The sequence below is a fragment of the Lithobates pipiens genome, unplaced genomic scaffold, assembly GCF_037356315.1.
Source record: "Lithobates pipiens isolate NorthernLeopardFrog02 unplaced genomic scaffold, aLitPip1_a1.2 Scaffold_23, whole genome shotgun sequence".
NCBI lineage: Eukaryota > Metazoa > Chordata > Amphibia > Anura > Ranidae > Lithobates > Lithobates pipiens.
The window spans coordinates 108,669,059-108,689,525 of NW_027507785.1; the positions used below are offsets into that span (position 1 = coordinate 108,669,059).

Below are 20,467 nucleotides of genomic sequence, written 5' to 3' on the forward strand. Positions count from 1 at the left end.
CCCTTTCACCAGTGATCACCATATAACTGTTACAGGTGACGCTGGTTGGTTAGTTATTTTTTTATAGTTTCAGGGCACCCGCCATTTATTACCTAGTCTCACTAGTGTACCCCTAAATTTAGGGGTGTCTACTTTCCAAAATGGGGTCATTTGGGGGGGGTTTGTGCCATCTTGGCATTTTATGGCCTTCAAAACTGTAACGCCCTTAGAAAGCCTGAAGGCGGTGCTTGGTTTTCGGGGCCCCGTACGCGGCTAGGCTCCCAAAAAGTCCCACATATGTGGTATCCCCATACTCAGGAGAAGCAGCAGAATTTATTTTGGGGTGTCATTTCACATATGCCCATGGCATGCGTGAGCAATATATCATTTAGTGACAACTTTGTGAAAAAAAAAAAAAAAAAAAAAAAGTTTGTAATTTTCCCGCAACTTGTGGCAAAATATAAAATATTCCATGGACTCAACATGCCTCTCAGCAAATAGCTTGGGGTGTCTACTTTCTAAAATGGGGTCATTTGTGGGGGTTTTGTGCCATCTTGGCATTTTATGGCCTTCAAAACTGTAATAGGTAGTGAGGAGTGAAATCAAAAAATTACGCCCTTAGAAAGCCTGAAGGCGGTGCTTGGTTTTCGGGGCCCCGTACGCGGCTAGGCTCCCAAAAAGTCCCACATATGTGGTATCCCCGTACTCAGGAGAAGCAGCAGAATTTATTTTGGGGTGTCATTTCACATATGCCCATGGCATGCATGAGCAATATATCATTTAGTGACAACTTTGTTAAAAAAAAAAAAAAAAAAAAAAAGTTTGTAATTTTCCCGCAACTTGTGGCAAAATATAAAATATTCCATGAACTCAACATGCCTCTCAGCAAATAGCTTGGGGTGTCTACTTTCTAAAATGGGGTCATTTGTGGGGGTTTTGTGCCATCTTGGCATTTTATGGCCTTCAAAACTGTAATAGGTAGTGAGAAGTGAACTCAAAAATTTACGCCCTTAGAAAGCCTGAAGGCGGTGCTTGGTTTTCGGGGCCCCGTACGCGGCTAGGCTCCCAAAAAGTCCCACATATGTGGTATCCCCATACTCAGGAGAAGCAGCAGAATTTATTTTGGGGTGTCATTTCACATACGCCCATAGCATGTGTGAGCAATATATCATTTAGTGACAACTTTGTGTAAAAAAAAAAAAAAATTTTTTTTTTTGTCATTATTCAATCGCTTGAGGCAAAAAAATAAAATATTCAATGGGCTCAACATGCCTCTTATCAATTTCCTTAGGGGGTCTACTTTCCAAAATGGGGTCATTTGGGGGGGTTTTGTACTGCCCTGCCATTTTAGCACCTCAAGAAATGAGATAGGCAGTCGTAAACTAAAAGCTGCGTAAATTCCAGAAAACGTACCTTAGTTTGTAGATGTGACAACTTTTGCGCAAACCAATAAATATACAATTATTGACTTTTTTTTTACCAAAGACATGTGGCTGAATACATTTTGGCCTAAATGTATGACTAAAATTGAGTTTATTGGATTTTTCTAATAACAAAAAGTAGAAAATATCATTTTTTTTCAAAATTTGCGGTCTTTTTACGTTTATATCGCAAAAAATAAAAATCGCAGAGGCAATCAAATACCATCAAAAGAAAGCTCTATTTGTGGGAAGAAAAGGACGCAAATTTTGTTTGGGTACAACATTGCATGACCGCGCAATTACCAGTTAAAGCAGCGCAGTGCCAAAGTGTAAAAAGACCTCTGGTCATTTACCAGCAAAATGGTCCGGTCTGAAAGTGGTTAAACAGCCGCCTGCAAGACCTTGAAGCTGAAGCAAGCATCCGAAGATGCTCTCACATCAACCTTGTAAAATTTTGTAAAAGTGTGAATGGACGACCAGGTCGCCGCCTTACACACCTGGGAAGTGGACGCTTAACGTCGGAAAGCCCAAGAGGCACCAATTGCCCTGGTAAAATGTGACAGGAAAGGGGGGCACCCGTCCCCTTATGGCTGAACCACAATCTGTCTGACCCACCAAGAAATGGTGGCCGATTAGACTGCCAGTCCCTTCTTCGGACCAGCCACCGATATAAACGAGTCCCACCTCCGAAAAGGAGCCATAGCAGATACACCCGCAGAGCCCGAACCACATCCTAGGAATGCAAAGCCACCTCTTTGGGGAGTGACAGCCGAGGACATAAGGACGGAAGCACAATGTCCTCATTTAGATTAAAGGCCAAAACAACCTTTGGTAGAAACTAAGGCTGTGGACGCAGCACCGCTTTATCCTTGTGGAGGATCAAGTAGGGAGACTTGCAAGACAAGGCTGCCAACTCAGAAACCCTCCTGGCAGATCTAATCACCACTAGAAAGACTACTTTCTGAGAGAGTGTCAAAAAGGATCTCCCTAATGTTTTCAAATGGCGGTTTCTGAAGCACCGAGAGCACCAGATTCAAATCCCACGGAGGTAGCGGTGGTCGAACTGGAGGGGGTCACATGTTGAACCCCCTGAACAAGCGCACTCGCTAATGAATGAATCGCCAAGGGTCGCTGAAAAAAAGACAGCCAAAGCTGACATCTGCCCCTTGATGGTGCTTAAGGCAAGTTTCTGATCCACTCCTCACTGCAAAAAAACAGCAGGATCCTGGAAATCGAGTATGTGCGCGGACGCCACTCCATCTCCTCACACATGGAGATGTAGGCCTTCCACATACAATGATAAATCTTCAGAGAAGATGACTTCCATGCCCTCAGCATAGTGGATATTACCGAATCCGAAAGACCTCGGTCCCCTAGGACCTGGCTTTCAACAGCCATGCCGTTAAAGCTAGTGACGGTAAAGCAGGATGAAGTATTGGACCTTGCAGCAGAAGGTCCTCTCGCATCAGTCACCAAGGAACATCCGCCACCATTCGGTGTACCACGGACGCCAAGGCCCATCTGGGGCAATCAGAATTACCGGAATCCCCTCGGCCTCCACTCTGCGAAGCAGAAGTGGTAGAATTTTGAGTGGGGGGAAAAAGCATAAATCAGGCGATAATGCCCCCATGGAGCCACCAACGCATCTGCCACGTCTGCCCAGGGATCCTTTGACCTGGTCACAAACCTCTGTACCTTCCGATTGAGTCAAGAAGCCAGGAGATGCAAATCTGGCGTGCCCCACCTTAGGCATAGGAGTCGAAATACATAAGGATGTAGCAACCATTCCCCTTGGTCCTGCATCTGACTTAGGTAGTCCGCTTGCCAGTTTTCTACATCCGGAATGTACAGGGCCAAAAAAGTCGGCATGCACCGCTCTGCCCACCGCAGGATGTGAGCGACCTCCAGTGATGCAGCCAAGCTCCTTGATGGTTGACATACGCCACCGCCGTGGTGTTGTCCGACTGGATCCTGACCTAACGCCCCTGCAGCCTCTGAGACCATGTGGATAGGCACCTCCTGAATGCCCGAAGTTCCAACACATTGATCGGCAGGCGTGATTCTTCCTGGGTCCAGCGACCCTGGGCTGACTGTACGCCCCAAACTCCCCCCCCCAACCAGTCAGGCTGGCATCCGTTGTGATCACCGTCCAATGAAGAGGAAGGAACGACTTCCCGGACCGAAGGGTCGATGACCTCAGCCACCGGAGCAGGGAATCCCTGACTAGATGGCTCACCCAAATTTGACAATCCAGGCACAATAGAGATTTGTCCCATTTTGATAGGATCTCCTTTTACAAGACTTGAGTGTGGAATTGAGCATACAGTACCACCTTGTAAGTGGCTACCATGAGACCGAGGACTCGCATGCATAAATGCAGCGTCAACTACCTGCGGGACACCAACAACTTCACTGCAGCTTGAAGAGTCTGCAACTTGTCCGAAGGGAGAAAGACTCTCGCCTCTGAGGAGTCCAGAAGCAGGCCCAGGTACTCCAGGTGTTGAGTCGGCACAAACACAGACATCAGTACACAATCAGAAGAGTTAGCATAGTGATTGCCACATCCTCCCTTAATTCTGAGGGAGAAGCTGCTCTCAGGAGGTGGTCGTCCAGGTAACCCACGATTGCAATCCCTCGCTGCCTTAGCAAAGCAAAAATTGGGGCTAGCACCTTAGTAAAGACCCTCGGTGCTGATGGCAGGCCAAAAGGGAGAGCTTTTAATTGGTAGTGCTCGTCCCCGACCGCAAATCGCAGAAACCTCTGATGCTTGATGCATATGGGGACATGCAAGTATGCGTCCCTGATGTCCAGGGATGCCAGAAAATCCCAGATGAAGTGCAGCGACCACTGAGCGAACCGATTCCATCCTGAACCTTCGTACTTTCACAAAGCTGTTGAGGGCCTTGAGGTACAGGAGCGGATGGACCCCTTCCTTCTTTGGGACTACAAACAGTTTGGAGTAGAATCCCTGAAACCTTTCCGGCGTCAGTACAGGTACTATCACCCGGTGCAGCAGCAGGTCCTGTACTGCCCTAAACAGGGCCTCCCAACAAGCTGGAAGATTAAAGTTAGGAGGGAAAATATATGTTTGGGGGACAAGAAAGAATCTCAACCTTGTATCCTGATGAAACCAGTTCACAGACCCACTGGTCGGAAAGTAGGGAGGTCCACCGGGCTGCGAACTCCCGAAGACGACCCTCCACACGAAAGTCGGGCAGGGGCAAACCTTCATGCGGTAACAGATTTACTTGCAGGCCTGTTTGGCTTGCGAAACTAGGGACGCTTTGGTCCCTCAGCAGGCACCTTGTCGGACTGGGAATGCTTGCCTGCCTACCCGGTCGGACGTAAAATCCGCTACTGAGTGGAAAAGGAGGGCCCTTGCCTATGGCGTGGCTCCTTCCCTTTTCTGGGCTGTGGGAGCAACGTACTTTTACCCCCAGTAACATTCTTAATATCATCATCTAGCGAGGCACCAAATAGCCTCTTTCCCTGGAAGGGCAAGTCCGCCAGTGCTTTCTTAGATGCCTGATCTGCAGACCAGCATTTCAGCCAAATCAGGCGACGTAGCACTACTGCTGATACAGAGGCTCTAGAGAGCAAGGAGGCCATATCTAAGGCTGCATCACAGACATACTTAAGGCCCTGCACCAACTGGTCCACCAGCTCCACACAGATTGGGGAAGCTTGTTGTTTGTCCAACTCACAGTGTAACAATTTTGCTCATTCAGTAAGCGTCTGTGACACCAGGGCCGTGACCAACACCGGCCGCAATGCTGACCCCACCACCGTAAACATGGACCGGGCAACCGCCTCGGCCCTTCTGTCGGCAGGGTCTTTGAAAGCAGGAGTCCCTTCCACCAGAATCGTGGTTACTTTATTTAACCTGGATATCGGGGGTCAACAATCGGAGGCAATGTCCATTTCTTCAGGAAACTCTCCTCAAAGGGGTAACGCACCGCCATGCGTTTCAGGACTGAAAAGGTCTGCTGCGGTTTTCCCCACTCCTTGTAAATAAACTTATCAAAATAAGTTGGGTAAGGAAACTCCTTAGCCGTGCGGATCGGCTTGTGGAACCCAGAAATCGACCGACACCTCTGTAGATGCCTCTGCCCTCCATTTTTAGGGTATCCCGCACCGCTGTAATAAGTGCTCCTACAAGCACCTTTTCCTGCGCTGACCCGGACACAGTCATCCTCACTGTCCGAACGGTCCAGGTCCACATCCTCTGATACATCACAATAGTAACCTGTCACAGCAGAGTCTAAATCAGAGCTTTCCTCAGAAGACAGACAATGGGGGGGAACTATTTAACCCCTTGCGCCCGCACGCCGCTTCCACCCTGGCAACAAAGGCCTTCAGGACCGCCGACAGAGCATCCATAGGCACTGCAGATGCAGGGGAACCAGTTGCAATAACAGTGATGTCTGGGGAAGAAGCGACAGCTTCCGGACGCCATGCTGACCTACATTCGCCTGTCACCACTTAGGGACCGAAGGCAAGTCACACAAAATGACCACCCTCCTAGCTGCCAGACTGAGGAGCCCCCCGTAGGACTCACCACCCTGACCCAGGTGCTGTGCTGCTGCTGTCAACTCTCCCCTGTGTCATCCATGAGGTGTATGTGTGAAAAGCGAGCTGTTCTAGAAGGAAACAAGCACCCAGCGCTAGAGGCAAACCTACCTGAGGCTACTAGAAAGGGGCCGCCGGCCACCTCAGCAAAACGTCTGAGGGTGCAGAGAAATTGGCTGAAAGGCAAAAACTGTCGGTGGCTACAAAAAAATGCCCACGGCCCCAGGAAAATAGTCACAGCATACACAGCACAAACACCTCACCCTGGCCCTGAAACAGGGAAGAGGACGAGCGGACCCCCAACACCCAGTGCAGCCCCTTGCCAGAACCCAGAGACCCCCCGGCCAGGTACATGCACCATACCGCCATGTGCCCAGTTACACATGGGGAGGAGGGAAGGGACAGGGTGAGTGAGAGACCCAGAAAAAAGTGAGAGACCCCCTAGTCGAACTCCCAGGGAATGCCCAGCTACTCCATCCTGCTAAGACAGGTGGAACCATATTTACACCTCCTGCAGGGACTGTTGGACGCAATCCACAGACAGACCCATCACCCGAGCAGTACAGGGTGGCTGCCGGCCACGGTACACTGTGACACAGACAGCAGTAGCCTGGTCATATGTGTGCCCGGAGCATATAGCTCACCAGGCGCCCCTGAATCAGACAGGGTATGTCATGGCTGACTCAGTGCGTAGCTAGGGCCTGCTCACGATCGATGGCCAGGCTGGGGAGACTACAAAGATCTATATTATCCAGCCTGTTACCCAGCCCGGCTGTTGATTGTAGATCACAGGAGTCAAAAATGCAGAAAAAAGAAAAAAATTCCCAGGACCAATGGTCCCACCCGGAGCCAGGTCTTTCTCCTACACTACGTAGAAAAAACTGAGCTGCTGGATCCAGTGTGAGGGGTTACAGCCAGTAGAACCACCCCTGGGTGGTACTGTGTAAGTGTTGCTGTTTTTAACACTTTGCATCACTCATTCCTTTATATTCCCTAGGCTACTTCTACTCTCTTCTCTATGAAGACCACTGCCCCAGCAGATCACCGTCAGCCTAATAGATAAAAGATGGGAGGATTTACCTTGGTAAGTAGCGAAGATCGAAAAAAAGAGAGCAGGATACCCTAACGCTGCCTAAATGGTTAGCCCCACCAGGTCCTCAAGGTCGTCCAACTCAAGGCACAGAGAGACCTCACACAGGAGAAGCCGTTCTGGCCACAGGCAGAACCGCTCAAGTCCCGGAGGAAGTCGCTCAGGCCACAGGGGGAATCGCAGGAAAAGTCGCTCCAAATCATAATAGAGACATAGCCACTCCTATCGCAGAAGATCTCCTGTGCGCAGACATCAGTCGCCAGTGCACCATTCTCGACCTTCCGTAAACGCCTGCTGGATATGCAGGGTCCTAGCCCTTCCTGACAAACTGGCTTGTCGCAGGTGCTTCGATGAAGCCACCAAAGAGAAAGAACAAGAGCCCAGAGAGCCTGCGGCTCCACAAGACCTAACTCCAGATACAGAGTTGTCAATTTTAAGTGCCTCACACACTCCTCTGAGTACATTGAGAGAGCAGGATTCCCCGTCTGACAATGAGGGGTTGGAAACATCAGCTGGCTTTGACTTTTCACTAATAGAGCCATTCATTAAGTCAATTAAAGAGGCGATAAACTGGGAGGAACACCAGGAGGCCCAGCAGAAACTGAAGAAATACTTTCTGAACCTTAAAAGGGACCCAGAGGCATTTCCATTCATTGAGGAACTGGACAAACTAATCAAAGAGGAATGGCAGAGACCTGAGAAAAAAAAAAAAAAAATCGAGTTTAACCACTTCCCACCCGGCCAATGCATATATACGGCCGGGTGGGAGCCGTCTACTTCTGATAGGACGTTCAGGAACGTCCTTCAGAAGGAGCGGTATCGCGCGGCAGTGGCGGCGCGATCCCGATGTGCTCGTGTCACCCGGACACGGCACATCTCAGATCGGCAGGAGGGCTCTGTGATTGGCCCTCCTGATCACATGACGGCCGTGTCCAATCACGGCCGTCATGTGATGTAAACAAACAGCCGGTTGCTAGGCAATCGGCTCCTCCTCTCCTCACACAGAAGTCATCGCTGAGGAGAGGAGAGCAGATCGCTGCAGCTGGCTGATGATCAGTGAGTATGAGCTGTTTTTTACAGCTTTTTACTCACTGATCACCAGCATAGTGTAACCACACATCACACCACACAGTATAAACACAGTCCCCACATATGTCCCTAAAACACACATGTCCCCAAATAATAAAAACACATGTCCCTAATAATAAAAACATATGTCCCACTAAAATCACATCTCTCAATGATTATCTGCACACTTATGTACGTGGTCACCTGCACACATATGTACATGATCATTTGCGTACATATGTCCGTGTTCACACAAACCAATTATTATACACTTAACAATTTTTTTTACCAAAAACATGTAGCAGAATACATTTTGGCTTAAATTTATGACAAAATTCTATTTTATTGGATTTCTTTTAAAATAGAAAAAAGAAAATATTGTTTTTTTTCCAAATTTACGCTTTTTTTGCGCTTATATCGCAAAAAATAAAAAACGGAGTCGTGAATAAATACCACCAAAATAAAGCTCTATTTGTGCGAACAAAATGATAAAAATTTAATTTGGGTACAGTGTAGCACGACCGCGCAATTGTCACTGAAAGCGCGAGAGCGATGAAAGCTGAAAATTGGGCTGGGAAGGAAGGGGGCGAAAGTGCCCTGTATTGAAGTGGTTAAACAGACCTGTCAAACTGTATCCTCTCAATGAACCTAAAGTAAACGCTCTGGCTTCCCCTCCTATAGTAGACACATCCCTCATGCGTCTAGCCAGGCATGTGACACTTCCTATTGAGGACGCTGTAACATTCAGAGACATCCTTGACAGGAATATGGACATAGATCTTAAAAACGGCCTACCTAGCGGCAGGAGGCGCTTGCAGATCGGCAGTGCCATCTCCAGCTGGTCGGCGAACACCGAAAAACTTGTTTCAGAAGGCGCAGACCAGGAAAGCATAGTAAAAGCTCTGCAGGAGCTGAGCCACGCAGGGGACTTTGTGGCAGAGGCCTCTGTTGATGCAATAAAATCTGCATCAAGGGCCGTGTTGGCTTCCGTAATGGCCAGACGGGCACTGTCGTTGAAGCCCTGACCCTGCCTCTAAGTCCAACTGGTGGCGCATCCCATATGATGGTAAAAACCTTTTTTGTGGCAAAGTTGGACTCAGTGATCTCGAAGGTGACTGGTGGAAAGTCGGGACTTATCCCCTCAGACAAAAGGCCGAAGCAACAGAGGCCTCCTCCCTTTAGGCGTAATCTCCCAGACAGATACAGAGATGCAAAAGCCTACAGGCCTGAAAAATAATATAGAAGGAGTTGGAAAAACCTTCAAGCGTCTTTCATGAAGTTTCAGAAACCCAAGACTCCCGCCGTCCAGTGACCAGAAGTCCTTTTGAAGGTGCGCCTGCCCAGCCAGCAGTAGTGGGGGCCAGGCTCTCAAAGTTCAAGCTGGCCTGGGCGGAAGTGATAGAAGATCCATGGACGGTGGCCACCGTCCACTTCGGGCACAGATGGTCATTCAGGGGACATCCCCCAGGGGATCATTTTTGCCCGACCAGCCTTCCACCATCCGGGAAGAAAAGGATGTTGCTAACCAAATACATCCAAGAACTTCTCCAAAAGAGGGCGATAGTGGAAGTACCTCTATCACAAAGAGGCTAGGGGTTCTACTCCCCGTTATTCCTGGTCAAGAAGAAATCAGGGGATTTGCATCCGGTCCTGGACCTAAAAAAATCTCAACCGCTACATCCGAGTAGAGTTGTTCAAAATGGAAAGTCTGCAGTCGATCCTCCAAGCTATAAATCTGGGAGCCTGGATGCTTTCCACAGACCTCCAGGACGCCTACCTGCATATTCCAATCCATGCTGCATTCCAGAAGTTCCTTCGGTTCTCTGTAACTCGGGGTCACTTCCAGTTCCAAAGTCTTCAGTTCGGGATCTCTACTGCCCCCAGAAAATTCACCAAGGTCCTATATTACCAGTGATCGGGTCCTTGAGGGAGAAAGGATTGAGAGTGCACCACTACCTGGACAACATCCTCCTCCTCTCAAACAGTCAGGAGTCCCTTATTCAGCATCGAGAAATCCTAGACTCCATGCTGCAGGGACTCAGCTGGCTAATAAACTGGGAAAAGAGCAATGCTCAGCCCAGGCAGAGGATGGTCTTCCTGGGAGCCGAACTGGATACCCGGACAAATACAGTAGAGCTGCTACCAGAGAAGATTTCCCTCTTGATCCAGAGGGCGAGGAAAGCGATTTTAGCCACATCCCTACCAGCCACAGCATGCATCAGTCTCCTAGGCTCTCTTTCAGCAACCATCCCAATGGTCCAACGGGCGCAGTGGAACTTGAGACCCCTCCAAACTTCTTTCCTGCACCAATGGGACGGCACGTCCATGTCCCAACCGATCTACATCTCGGAGGAGGTCAAACAATCATTACGATGGTGGACTTGATCCTGCAACCAGAGGAGGCCAGCTTGGAGGGATGGGGGGGGTGCACTATCAACATCATGCGGCCCAGGGCCGCTGGCCATTCAGGGCCGCTGGTCATTCAGGGCTAAGGGCTTTGTCTCGAATGTGCTGGACATGAAGGCAGCCTTCCAAGCCCTCCTGGCCTTCAGAACTCACTTGAGGGGGAAACAAGTCTTCCTAAAAATGGACAACAGAGTGGCCGTCGCCTACATCAGCAAGCAGGGGGGGCACCAGAAGCTCCTCCATGATGCAGGAAGTTCGCCCCGTGATGGAGTAGGTACAACTGAACCTAATGGACTTGAGAGCGGCTTACATTCTGGGTGTCGAGCATCTCCTGGCAGACTCACTCAGCAGAAGCTTTATTTCCAACGAGTGGTCTCTGAGTCCCCAAGCCTTCCCTCTCATAACTTAGACCTGGGGCCCACCGGACATAGATCTAGCTGCAACACCAGCAAATTCAAAGTTCCAGAGATTCTTATTGAGAATCCCCTTCCCTTCAGCGGAGGGAACAGATTGCCTCCAACACCCCTGAAACATTCGTCTAAACTACATCTTCCCTCCGACTCCCCTCATAGCGAGATTCCTTCTGAGGCTCAAGAGGTGGGTAGCACTAGTAGTGGCTATGATCCCCTTTTGGCCGAGGAGGCCATGGTTCACTACCCTCCTACAGCTGAACACGGCAGACCCGCTTCCTCTCCCGCTGTCAGCAGACTTGCCAGCTCAAGGCCAGAAATTACATCTGACGGCCTGGAGGCTGAGAGGGTTAGATATCTAGATCAGGGCTGCTCCCAGAGGGTAGTGGATACATTACTCCAGGCCAGGGAAAAGTTTGTCACCTTTGCTCAACAGCAAGGCTGGGACTTATCCTCTCAGCGTCACAAATTCTGGAGTTCTTGCAGTCAGGCCTAGAGAAAGGTCTTGGATCCAGTACCCTAAAGGTCCAAGTGTCAGCCCTATCCGCTCTGACCAGGGTCAAATGAGCACACGACCCTCTAGTCATACAATTTCAGAGGGCCTGCCTTAAACTAAGACCCCCTAAGAAACCTTCATTCCCGGTTTGGGACCTCTCAGTCGTCTTGGAGACCTTGTCTAAAGATCCTTTTTTTCCCCCACTCGAAAACATCTTCCTCTGGGACCTGACACTAAATGTCTCATTCTTAATTGCTATAAAATCAGCAAAGAGGGTCTTGGAGATGCAAGCCTTACTGGCTAAAGAACCATACCTGGTCATCTATCAGGACAGAATAGTACTAAGGCCTTCAGACCGCTTTATCCCTAAAGTATCCTTCTCTTTTCACTTTAACCAAGAGATCAACCTTCCAGCCCTTTGCACAGACCAAGGCGACCCTCATCCTCTGAATGTCAAGGGCAACATCCTAAAATCCCTTTCGGCAACCAAGCCTATCAGGAGAACGGAAAACCTCTTAATTATTCCATATGGCTTCAGAAAAGGCCAGGCAGCATTGGCTTGCACCATCGCTTAATGGCTGGTGAAGACCGTCAAAAAGGCCTATTTGCTGAGTACACTACAAATTCCTGAGGGCTTGAAGGTGCATTCCACCAGTGCAGTGGCAACTCATGGGCAGCCTATTGCAGGGTCTCGGCGGAGACCATCTGTACAGCAGCCACCTGGTCCTCCAGAAACATCTTCATATCTCATTATAAGGTGGATATCGCATGCCTATCAACAGTGGATTTCGGAAAGTCCGTTATCCAAGCCAACTCTTCCATTCCTTGTTAATAAATTTGTTTTTCTCTTGCATTCTCACCCAGTTACTCCCCAGAGTGTATGCTGCCATGATGTGACAGGAAACGGAATATTGTATACTCACCTTTCCTTAATTTTCCTTTCCTGTCGCATCCTCACGGCAGCATACAATGACCCACTCGTTAGAGGCGATTCATATATATGGAGAAAACTGGGGCGGGGGCCGTCTCGCCATTTTATAGCTATGTGGTCCTATTAGGTTGTGGAGGCGGAGTCACAACCCAAAGTATGCTGCCAGGAAGATGCAACAGGAAAGGAAAATTACGGAAAGGTGAGTGTACAATTCTCTGGGGTTTTTTTTTGCAGTATGGCACAATACATATGCAGAGCGACCAATGTTTTTTTTTTTTTTTTTAGGAACTGCTTGCACCCTTGTTTTCCTCACTAGCTTTTCTAAGTAATGCTTCTGCTTAGGGAGGAAGCTAAATATTTCCCCTATGCTTGCATATCTGAAAACCAGCCATCCATTTTCTAACCTGGATCGGAAAAATAATTTGAACATAAACACCTGTTGTGGCCAATGTTTCACATAATTTGGCTTCTATTTATGCTCTGGGATATAAAATCCAATCCCTGGGATAGTAAGCTACAGATGAGCCTGCTGCATTCTTTGCAAAAGCAGTGGTCTCCTTGCTGATGAGTGGTTCAAAAACCCCAAAAAGCGTAGAGCTACCAACTGTCGTGTTTCTACCAACATTTATCTGAGTTTCAAGTTACTACTGTATTACCTTAATTTACAGACCTAGGGAGGAAATAGGTACTGCAGGTTTTACAGTGTCAATAATTTTACCCAATTTTGCTTATGGTGAATTCTGGAATTTTATGGTTATTTTATTATGAGCTACCAATGTTATTATGCTTAAATATTAATTTTTTGACACCAATACTATATTTATGTACTAGCATGTATGTATTATTGTCATTACCAATAAAATTTCCACATATTCAGCAATTGTATTTCTACTTTGTGCTTCATACAAAGTCCCGTTCCCCTTGTTCTCCTTTTCAAATTATATAAAAAATAAATAAAAAAAAAACAAAAAAAGCACACTACAGGCACTGTAGGAAGGTGTGCAACACAACTGTAAAAATATCGTTAGTTACAACTAGTGTATCTTACCAAAATGCTCAGCAAAAAAAGTGCATACAGTTGTGCTCATAAGTTTACACATCCTGGCAGAATTTGGGATTTCTTGGCCATTTTTCAGAGAATATGAATGAGAACACAAAAACTTTTCTTTCACTCGTGGTGTTTGCCTGAAGCCATTTATTAAAAATCAACTGTGTTTATTCTTTTTAAATCATGACAACAGAAACTACCCAAATGACCCTGATCAAAAGTTTACATACCCTGGTGATTTTGGCCTGATAACATGCCCACAAGTTGAGACAAAAAGGGTTTGAATGGCAATTAAAAAAGGTAACCATCCTCACCTGTGATCTGATTGCTTGTAATTAGTGTGTGTGTATAAAAGGTCAATGCGTTTCTGGACTCCTGACAGACCCTTGCATCTTTCATCCAGTGCTGCACTGACGTTTCTGGATTCTGAGTCATTGGGAAAGCAAAAAAATGGTCAAAGGATCTGCGGGAAAACGTAGTTGAACTGTATAAAACAGGAAAGGGATATAAAAAGATATCCAAGGAATTGAGAATGCCAATCAGCAGTGTTCAAACTCTAATCAAGAAGTGGAAAATGAGGGGTTCTGTTGAAACCAAACCACGGTCAGGTAGACCAACTAGAATTTCAGCCACTACTGCCCGGAAAATTGCCAAAGAAAAACCTACAAATAACTTCAGGTGAAATACAGGACTCTGAAAACATGTGGTGTGGGTGTGTAACAATAAGGAGGCACGTGAAGAAAGATGGGCTGCAAGGATGAGTTGCCAGAAGAAAGCCATTACTATGCAAATGCCACAGAGAATTCCACTTACAATACACCAACCTGCAGAGACAAGCCTCAAACCATCTGGCACAAAGTCATTTGGAGTGACGAGACCAAAATATAGCTTTTTGGCCACAACCATAATCGCTTCATTTGGAGAGTCAACAAGGCCTATGATGAAAGGTATACCATTCCTACTGTGAAACACGGAGGTGGATTGCTGATGTTTTGGGAATGTGTGAGCTACAAAGGCACAGGAAATTTGCTCAAAATTGATGGCAAGATGAATGCAGTATGTTATCAAAAAATACTGGAGGAACATTTGCATTCATCAACCAGTAAGCTGAGCATACTTGGCCATTCCAACATGACAATGATCCAAAAAACAAGGCCAAGTCGACCTGTCATTGGCTACAGCAGAATAAAGTGAAGGTTCTAGAGTGGCCATCTCAGTTTCCTGATCTCAATATCATTGAGCCCCTCTGGGGAGATCTCAAACATACAGTTCGTGCAAGATAGCCCAAGAATTTACAGGAACTTTGGAGGCTTTTTACCCAGAGGAATGGGAAGCTTTACCATCTGAGAAGATAAAGAGCCTCATCCACAAATATCACAAAAGACTTCAAGCTGTCATTGATGTTAAAAGGGGACAATACACTAGACTAATACACCTCACTAACCGATCCATGACTGCTGCTCCTCTATGCCAATCCCTTCACTAGCTCCCCCTACCCCACCATGTAAAATTCAAGCTGCCAACCATAACATACAAGGCCATTCCCAACATTGCCCCAATCTACATCGCCAACCTTATCTGCAGATATCGCCCAAATCGTCCCCTCCTCTCCTCCCAGGACCTCCTGCTCTGTAGCTCCCTTGTTACCTCCTCCCATGCTTGCCTTCAAGACTTATGCAGAGCCTCTCCCATCCTCTGGAACTCCCTGCCCCAGTATATCAGATCAGCCCCTACCCTGTCCACCTCCCTGAAAACTAATTTATTCAGGGAAGCCTATCCCGCACCCACCTAACTGTCCCTGAGCCACCCCCATCAAATCATTCACTGCAGCTATTACCTTTGTACCACCCCCTCCCTTTAGAATGTAAGCTCTACAAGCAGGGCCCTCCTGTACCTTTTGTATTGAACTGTACTGTAATTGTGTTGTCCCCCCTATACATTGTAAAGCGCTGCGTAAACTGTTGGTGCTATATCAATCGTGTATTATAATAATAATAAAAATAATACTACATGGCATTAAGAACTGGGGTATGTAAACGTTTGATCAGGGTCAGGTTAGTTTCTATTATTATGATTTAAAAAGTGTAAACACAGTTGATTGATAATAAATGGTTTCAGTCAAACACTAAACATGAGTGAAAGAAAAGTTTTTGTGTTGTCATTCATAGTCTCTGAAAAACGGCCAAGAAATCATGACTTCTGCCAAGGTATGTAAAGTTATAAGCACACTGTATAACATTTAGCTATTGTGCAATAGTTAATGAATGCCATTTGAAAAACACCAGCTATTAAGCAATGACAGCCACCATAAAAAGATATGTTTATGCACGCCAGAATCATGATTTATCTCAGGGAGACATAAACCATTTATACTTTAGCAGCAATCTCAGTTCCTCAGGAGTCTTGCCATGGGCTGATTAATGTAAACAATACAGTGAGGGGTTTATTTCGTGATTTTTATCTGCCAGGCTCAAATCCAATGATTTTTGAGTAATCTCACCTTCTTCACTAAAGAACTTCTCCACTGGACCTACAAGCTGGTTAATTTCTTCCAACTCATCTTTACTGATCTCTGGGTATGGAAAAACCTCTTCCTGGTAAAATTGAAATGAAAAAATACAGAAATTTGAATAATGACCCAAATACAATTATCCTATCTATATAAACATTTAACAAGAAACACCATAGCATGCAGCAAATCAAGTCAGACATCTTGATTTGCATTACATTTACAAAAAAAAAGAAGAAGGTGAACCCTTTTGGAACGATATGCATTTCTGCACAAATTGGTAATAAAATGTTATCTGATCTTCATCTAAGTCACAACAATAGACAATCACAGTCTGCTTAAACTAATAACACTAATAACACACAAATAATTAAATGTTACCATGTTTTTATTAAACACACCATGTAAACATTCACAGTGCAGGTGGAAAAAGTATGTGAATCCCTAAACTAATGAGATCTCCAAGAGCTAATTGAGGGGGGTGTCAGCCAACTGGAGTCCAATCAATGAGATGAGATTGGAGGTGTTGGTTACATTTGTTGTGACTTAGATGAAGACCAGATCACATTTTATGACCAATTTGTGCAGAAATACATATCATTCCAAAGGGTTCACATACTTTTTTTTGCAACTGTAAGTCAGGGAATCAGCCACACCAAAAAAATAAATAAATAAATATTTCCTAAAGCAAACCCCAGTAATATTAGCCTTCACATTTCTCTGAGCACAGGCTATCTTTAAAGTGAAACTAAAGGCAAAACTTGAGTTTTTTTGTTTTTAGAAGTGTCTTGAAGTTCTACTTCCTGGTGTCACCTCTTCAGACCAAGGATTCCACCGCCTTGCATTCTTAAAGCAATGCTAGGAGCGATTAGAAAAGTGGACATCAAGCCTTTAAAACAGTATTAAACCCAAAAACAAACATTATATTGCAGATTTCCATTTCTGGGGTGTGATGGCTGCATTCGTTTTCATTTTTTAGGCTTTATTACTTCAATTTTCATCAGGTCATCTCACCAGTAAGTCTGTTGTTTTTCAATAGAAAAGCTTTCTTGCAAGTACAGGGATGCTTAAAATGATCAGCCTTTAAGTAAAACCTTCATCTCAAAAGGAAAAAAAGTTTGCCATCAGTGGTGAAGCAATAAATGTTCAGCTTCGATTTGTTAGTGAATTTCATTCTTCTAGTACTTCTGTATAATATAGGTGTTGTGTTACTGAAAAGATTACCAGATAAAACGGGGGCGGGGGGGGGGAGAGAAAAAATGAACTTAATGCAGCCACCACATCAAATAAATGGTAAACTGCAAAATATAAAAACATTTTTTGTTTACGGTTTAAAGAGGAAGTAAACCCATCAGGGTTTACTTCCTCTTTGATTCCCTGCAAAGGTAAAGCATAATGGACCATCGCATAGTAGTCCATTATGTGTCACTTACCTGACACAGGAGCCAGCGAAGTCACCGCTGTCCCCTGTAGTTCCGAGCGTCCATCGTCTTGGTGGGTCTTGCTGCTCCGGCGCTGTGATTCGCCGGAGCAGGGATGACGTCACTCCCGCGCATGCGCACGGGAGCCGACACTCGCGGCATATCTGTCTTCAGGTAATTATCTTCTAAACCGTATAGGTTTAGGAGATATTTCTTGGACCTACAGGTAAGCCTTACCTGTAGGTCAAAGTGGTAGGAGAGAGAGAGATTATATATATATATATATATATATATATATATATATATATATATATATATATATATATATATATATATATATATATATATATATATATATATATATATATATATATGGATATGGGATGCACCGAAATTTCGGCCGCCGAAACATATCGGCCGAAAATGCAATTTTCGGCAATTTACCGAAAGGAAAAAACGGCCGATAATTGAGCCGAAAACTCTACCCCCGCCCCTGGTGCCGCCCATGATGGGGGGTGTATATCGCAGGAGAGCCGCCGCCGTCTGGTTGAATAGAGCGCCGGAAACATCACAGCTTTAATTTCAATAGCTGTGTGTTCCCCGTCGCGCGCCGTCACACACAGCCCCTCCCCCTTGTCCGGGGAACTTTGATAGATAGATCACCCATCCAATCTGGACAGGTGATCTGTCTATCAAAGTTCCCCGGACAAGGGGGAGGGGCTGTGTGTGACGGCGCGCGACGGGGAACACACAGCTATTGAAATTAAATCTGTGATGTTTCCGGCGCTCTATTCAACCAGACGGCGGCGGCTCTCCTGCGATATACACCCCCCATCATGGGCAGCACCAGGGGCGGGGGCGGAGTTTTCGGGTCAATTATCAGCGTTTTTTTTTTCTTTCGGTAAATTGGCGAAAAGGGCATTTTCGGCCGATATGTTTCGGCGGCCGAAATTTCGGTGCATCCCTAATAGATATATAAAAATATAAAATTATATATATATATATATATATATATATATATATATATATATATATATATATATACACATATATATATATATATACACACACACACACACAAATATGCATATATATATATATATATGCATATATATATATATATATATATATATATATATATATATATATATATATATATATATATATATGTTTTTAGCAGAGACCCTAGAGAATAAAAGGGGCGGTTGTTTCATTATTTTACGTCACACTCTATTTGTGCAGCGGTCTTTCAAATGCAATTTTGTGGGGAAAAATAGGATTTTTAACTGATTTTTCTTTGATGTACATCGAGGGACACAGAGCCATAGTAATTACTATGTGGGGTATATATCGGACCGACAGGCGCTGGACACTGGCATGCCCCTAAAGCGCGTACTTCCCCCATATAACCTCTCCCATTACTGGGAGTCCTCAGTTTTGTAGCCAAGCAATACAAGTGTATAAGAAGAAAAAGGAGAGACCTCTGTGTCCCCTGATGAACATCAAAGAAAAGGATTTTACAGGTAAGCCGTTTTAAAAATCCTATTTTCTTTTCTTACATCAGGGGACACATAGCCATACTATGTGGGATGTCTCATAGCAATGGCAACTGAAGGGGGGGGGGGGGGGAGATAGAATCAAGGAAACAGGAGGCCAGAGGACTCATACTGCATCCTTCAGTACATTCTGTGCCCAAAGGCAATATCCTCATGACCTTGAATATCGATTTGATAAAATCTGATAAGACGTATGAACTGAAGACCAAGTCGCGGCCTTACTAATCTGAGACATAGTGGCCTGATGATGCACCACCCAAGAGGCACTAATCGCCCTGGATGAGTGTGCTTTTAATATAAGAAGGAAGAATTTTCTTCTTTAAGCTGAAGCTTAACCACTTCCCGACCAGCGCACGACGATGTACGTCGACAGAATGGCACGGGCAGGCATATTGGCGTACAGGTACGTCCAATATTCAATGCCGCCCTGCCATTGGGAGCGCGCCGCCGGCGGCGCGCTCCCGCGCTGGTCGGGACCCCCCGTGAGTCCGGTCGCGGGACCCGCGGACTCGATCGCCGCGGGCAGCCCCGCGATCGTCTCACGGAGCGGCTGAATGGATGAAATGCCGAGTAAACAGCATTTCTCCATTCTGCCTAGCAACTGGTGACGCTGATCTCTGCTCCATGTGATTGGAGTAGAGATCAGTGTTCACTAAATGAAAGCCCAACCCCCCCACAGTTAGTAACACACCCCTAGGAACACTTAACCCCTACACTGCCACCCACTGGTTAACCCCTTCACTGCCAGTGTCATTTACACAGGAATCACTGCATTTATATAGCAGTGATTATTGTATAAATGACAATGGTCCCAAAAATGTGTCAAAAATGTCCGATGGGTCCCCCACAATGTCGCAGTCACAATAAAAATCGCTGATCGCCGCCATTACTAGTAAAAAAAAAAAAAAAAAAAAAAAAAATATTAATAAAAATGCTATAAAACTATCCCTATTTTGTAAACGCTATAACTTTTGCGCAAACCAATCAATAATCGCTTATTGCGATTTTTATCAAAAATATGTAGAAGAATACGTATCGGCCTAAACTGAGGGAAAAAAATGTTTTTTTATATATTTTTGGTGGATATTTATTATAACAAAAAGTAAAAAATAATGCGTTTTTTTCAAAATTGTCGCTCTATTTTTGTTTATAGCGCAAAAAATAAAAACCGCAGGGGTGATCAAATACCACCAAAAGAAAGCTCTATTTGTGGGAAAAAAAGGACGTAAATTTTGTTTGGGAGCCACGTCGCACGACTGCGCAATTGTCAGTTAAAGCGACGCAGTGCCGAATCGCAAAGAGTGGTCTGGTCTTTGACCAGCAAAATGGTCCGGTCTGCAAGCGGTTAAATAACCACTTGACAAGTCCATTTCGAAAATAGCGGATCTTGACACTGCTTGTCCACATCTTGGACCCCCTGGCAGTACAAACAAAACCTGTGTTTTGCGAACCTGAGCGGTCGCCTTTAAATAGATTCTGATCGCTCTTACTACATCAAGAGAACGTAGTGCTTTCTCTTCCCCAGATTAGGGCTCTGGGGAGAAAGTAGGAAGAATAATATCT

At 45.7% G+C, this 20,467-nt stretch overlaps 1 protein-coding gene across 1 annotated transcript in view; it reads right to left on the reverse strand.

Moving 5' to 3' along the window:
- Positions 1 to 20,467, reverse strand: part of ACAD9 (acyl-CoA dehydrogenase family member 9) — a 200,550-nt gene that overhangs the window by 145,357 nt on the left and 34,726 nt on the right. The window contains exon 2 of the mRNA XM_077452161.1: positions 15,919 to 16,012. Within this exon, the coding sequence (XP_077308287.1) occupies positions 15,919 to 16,012 (94 nt within the window). The remainder of the gene's footprint in view (positions 1 to 15,918; positions 16,013 to 20,467) is intronic.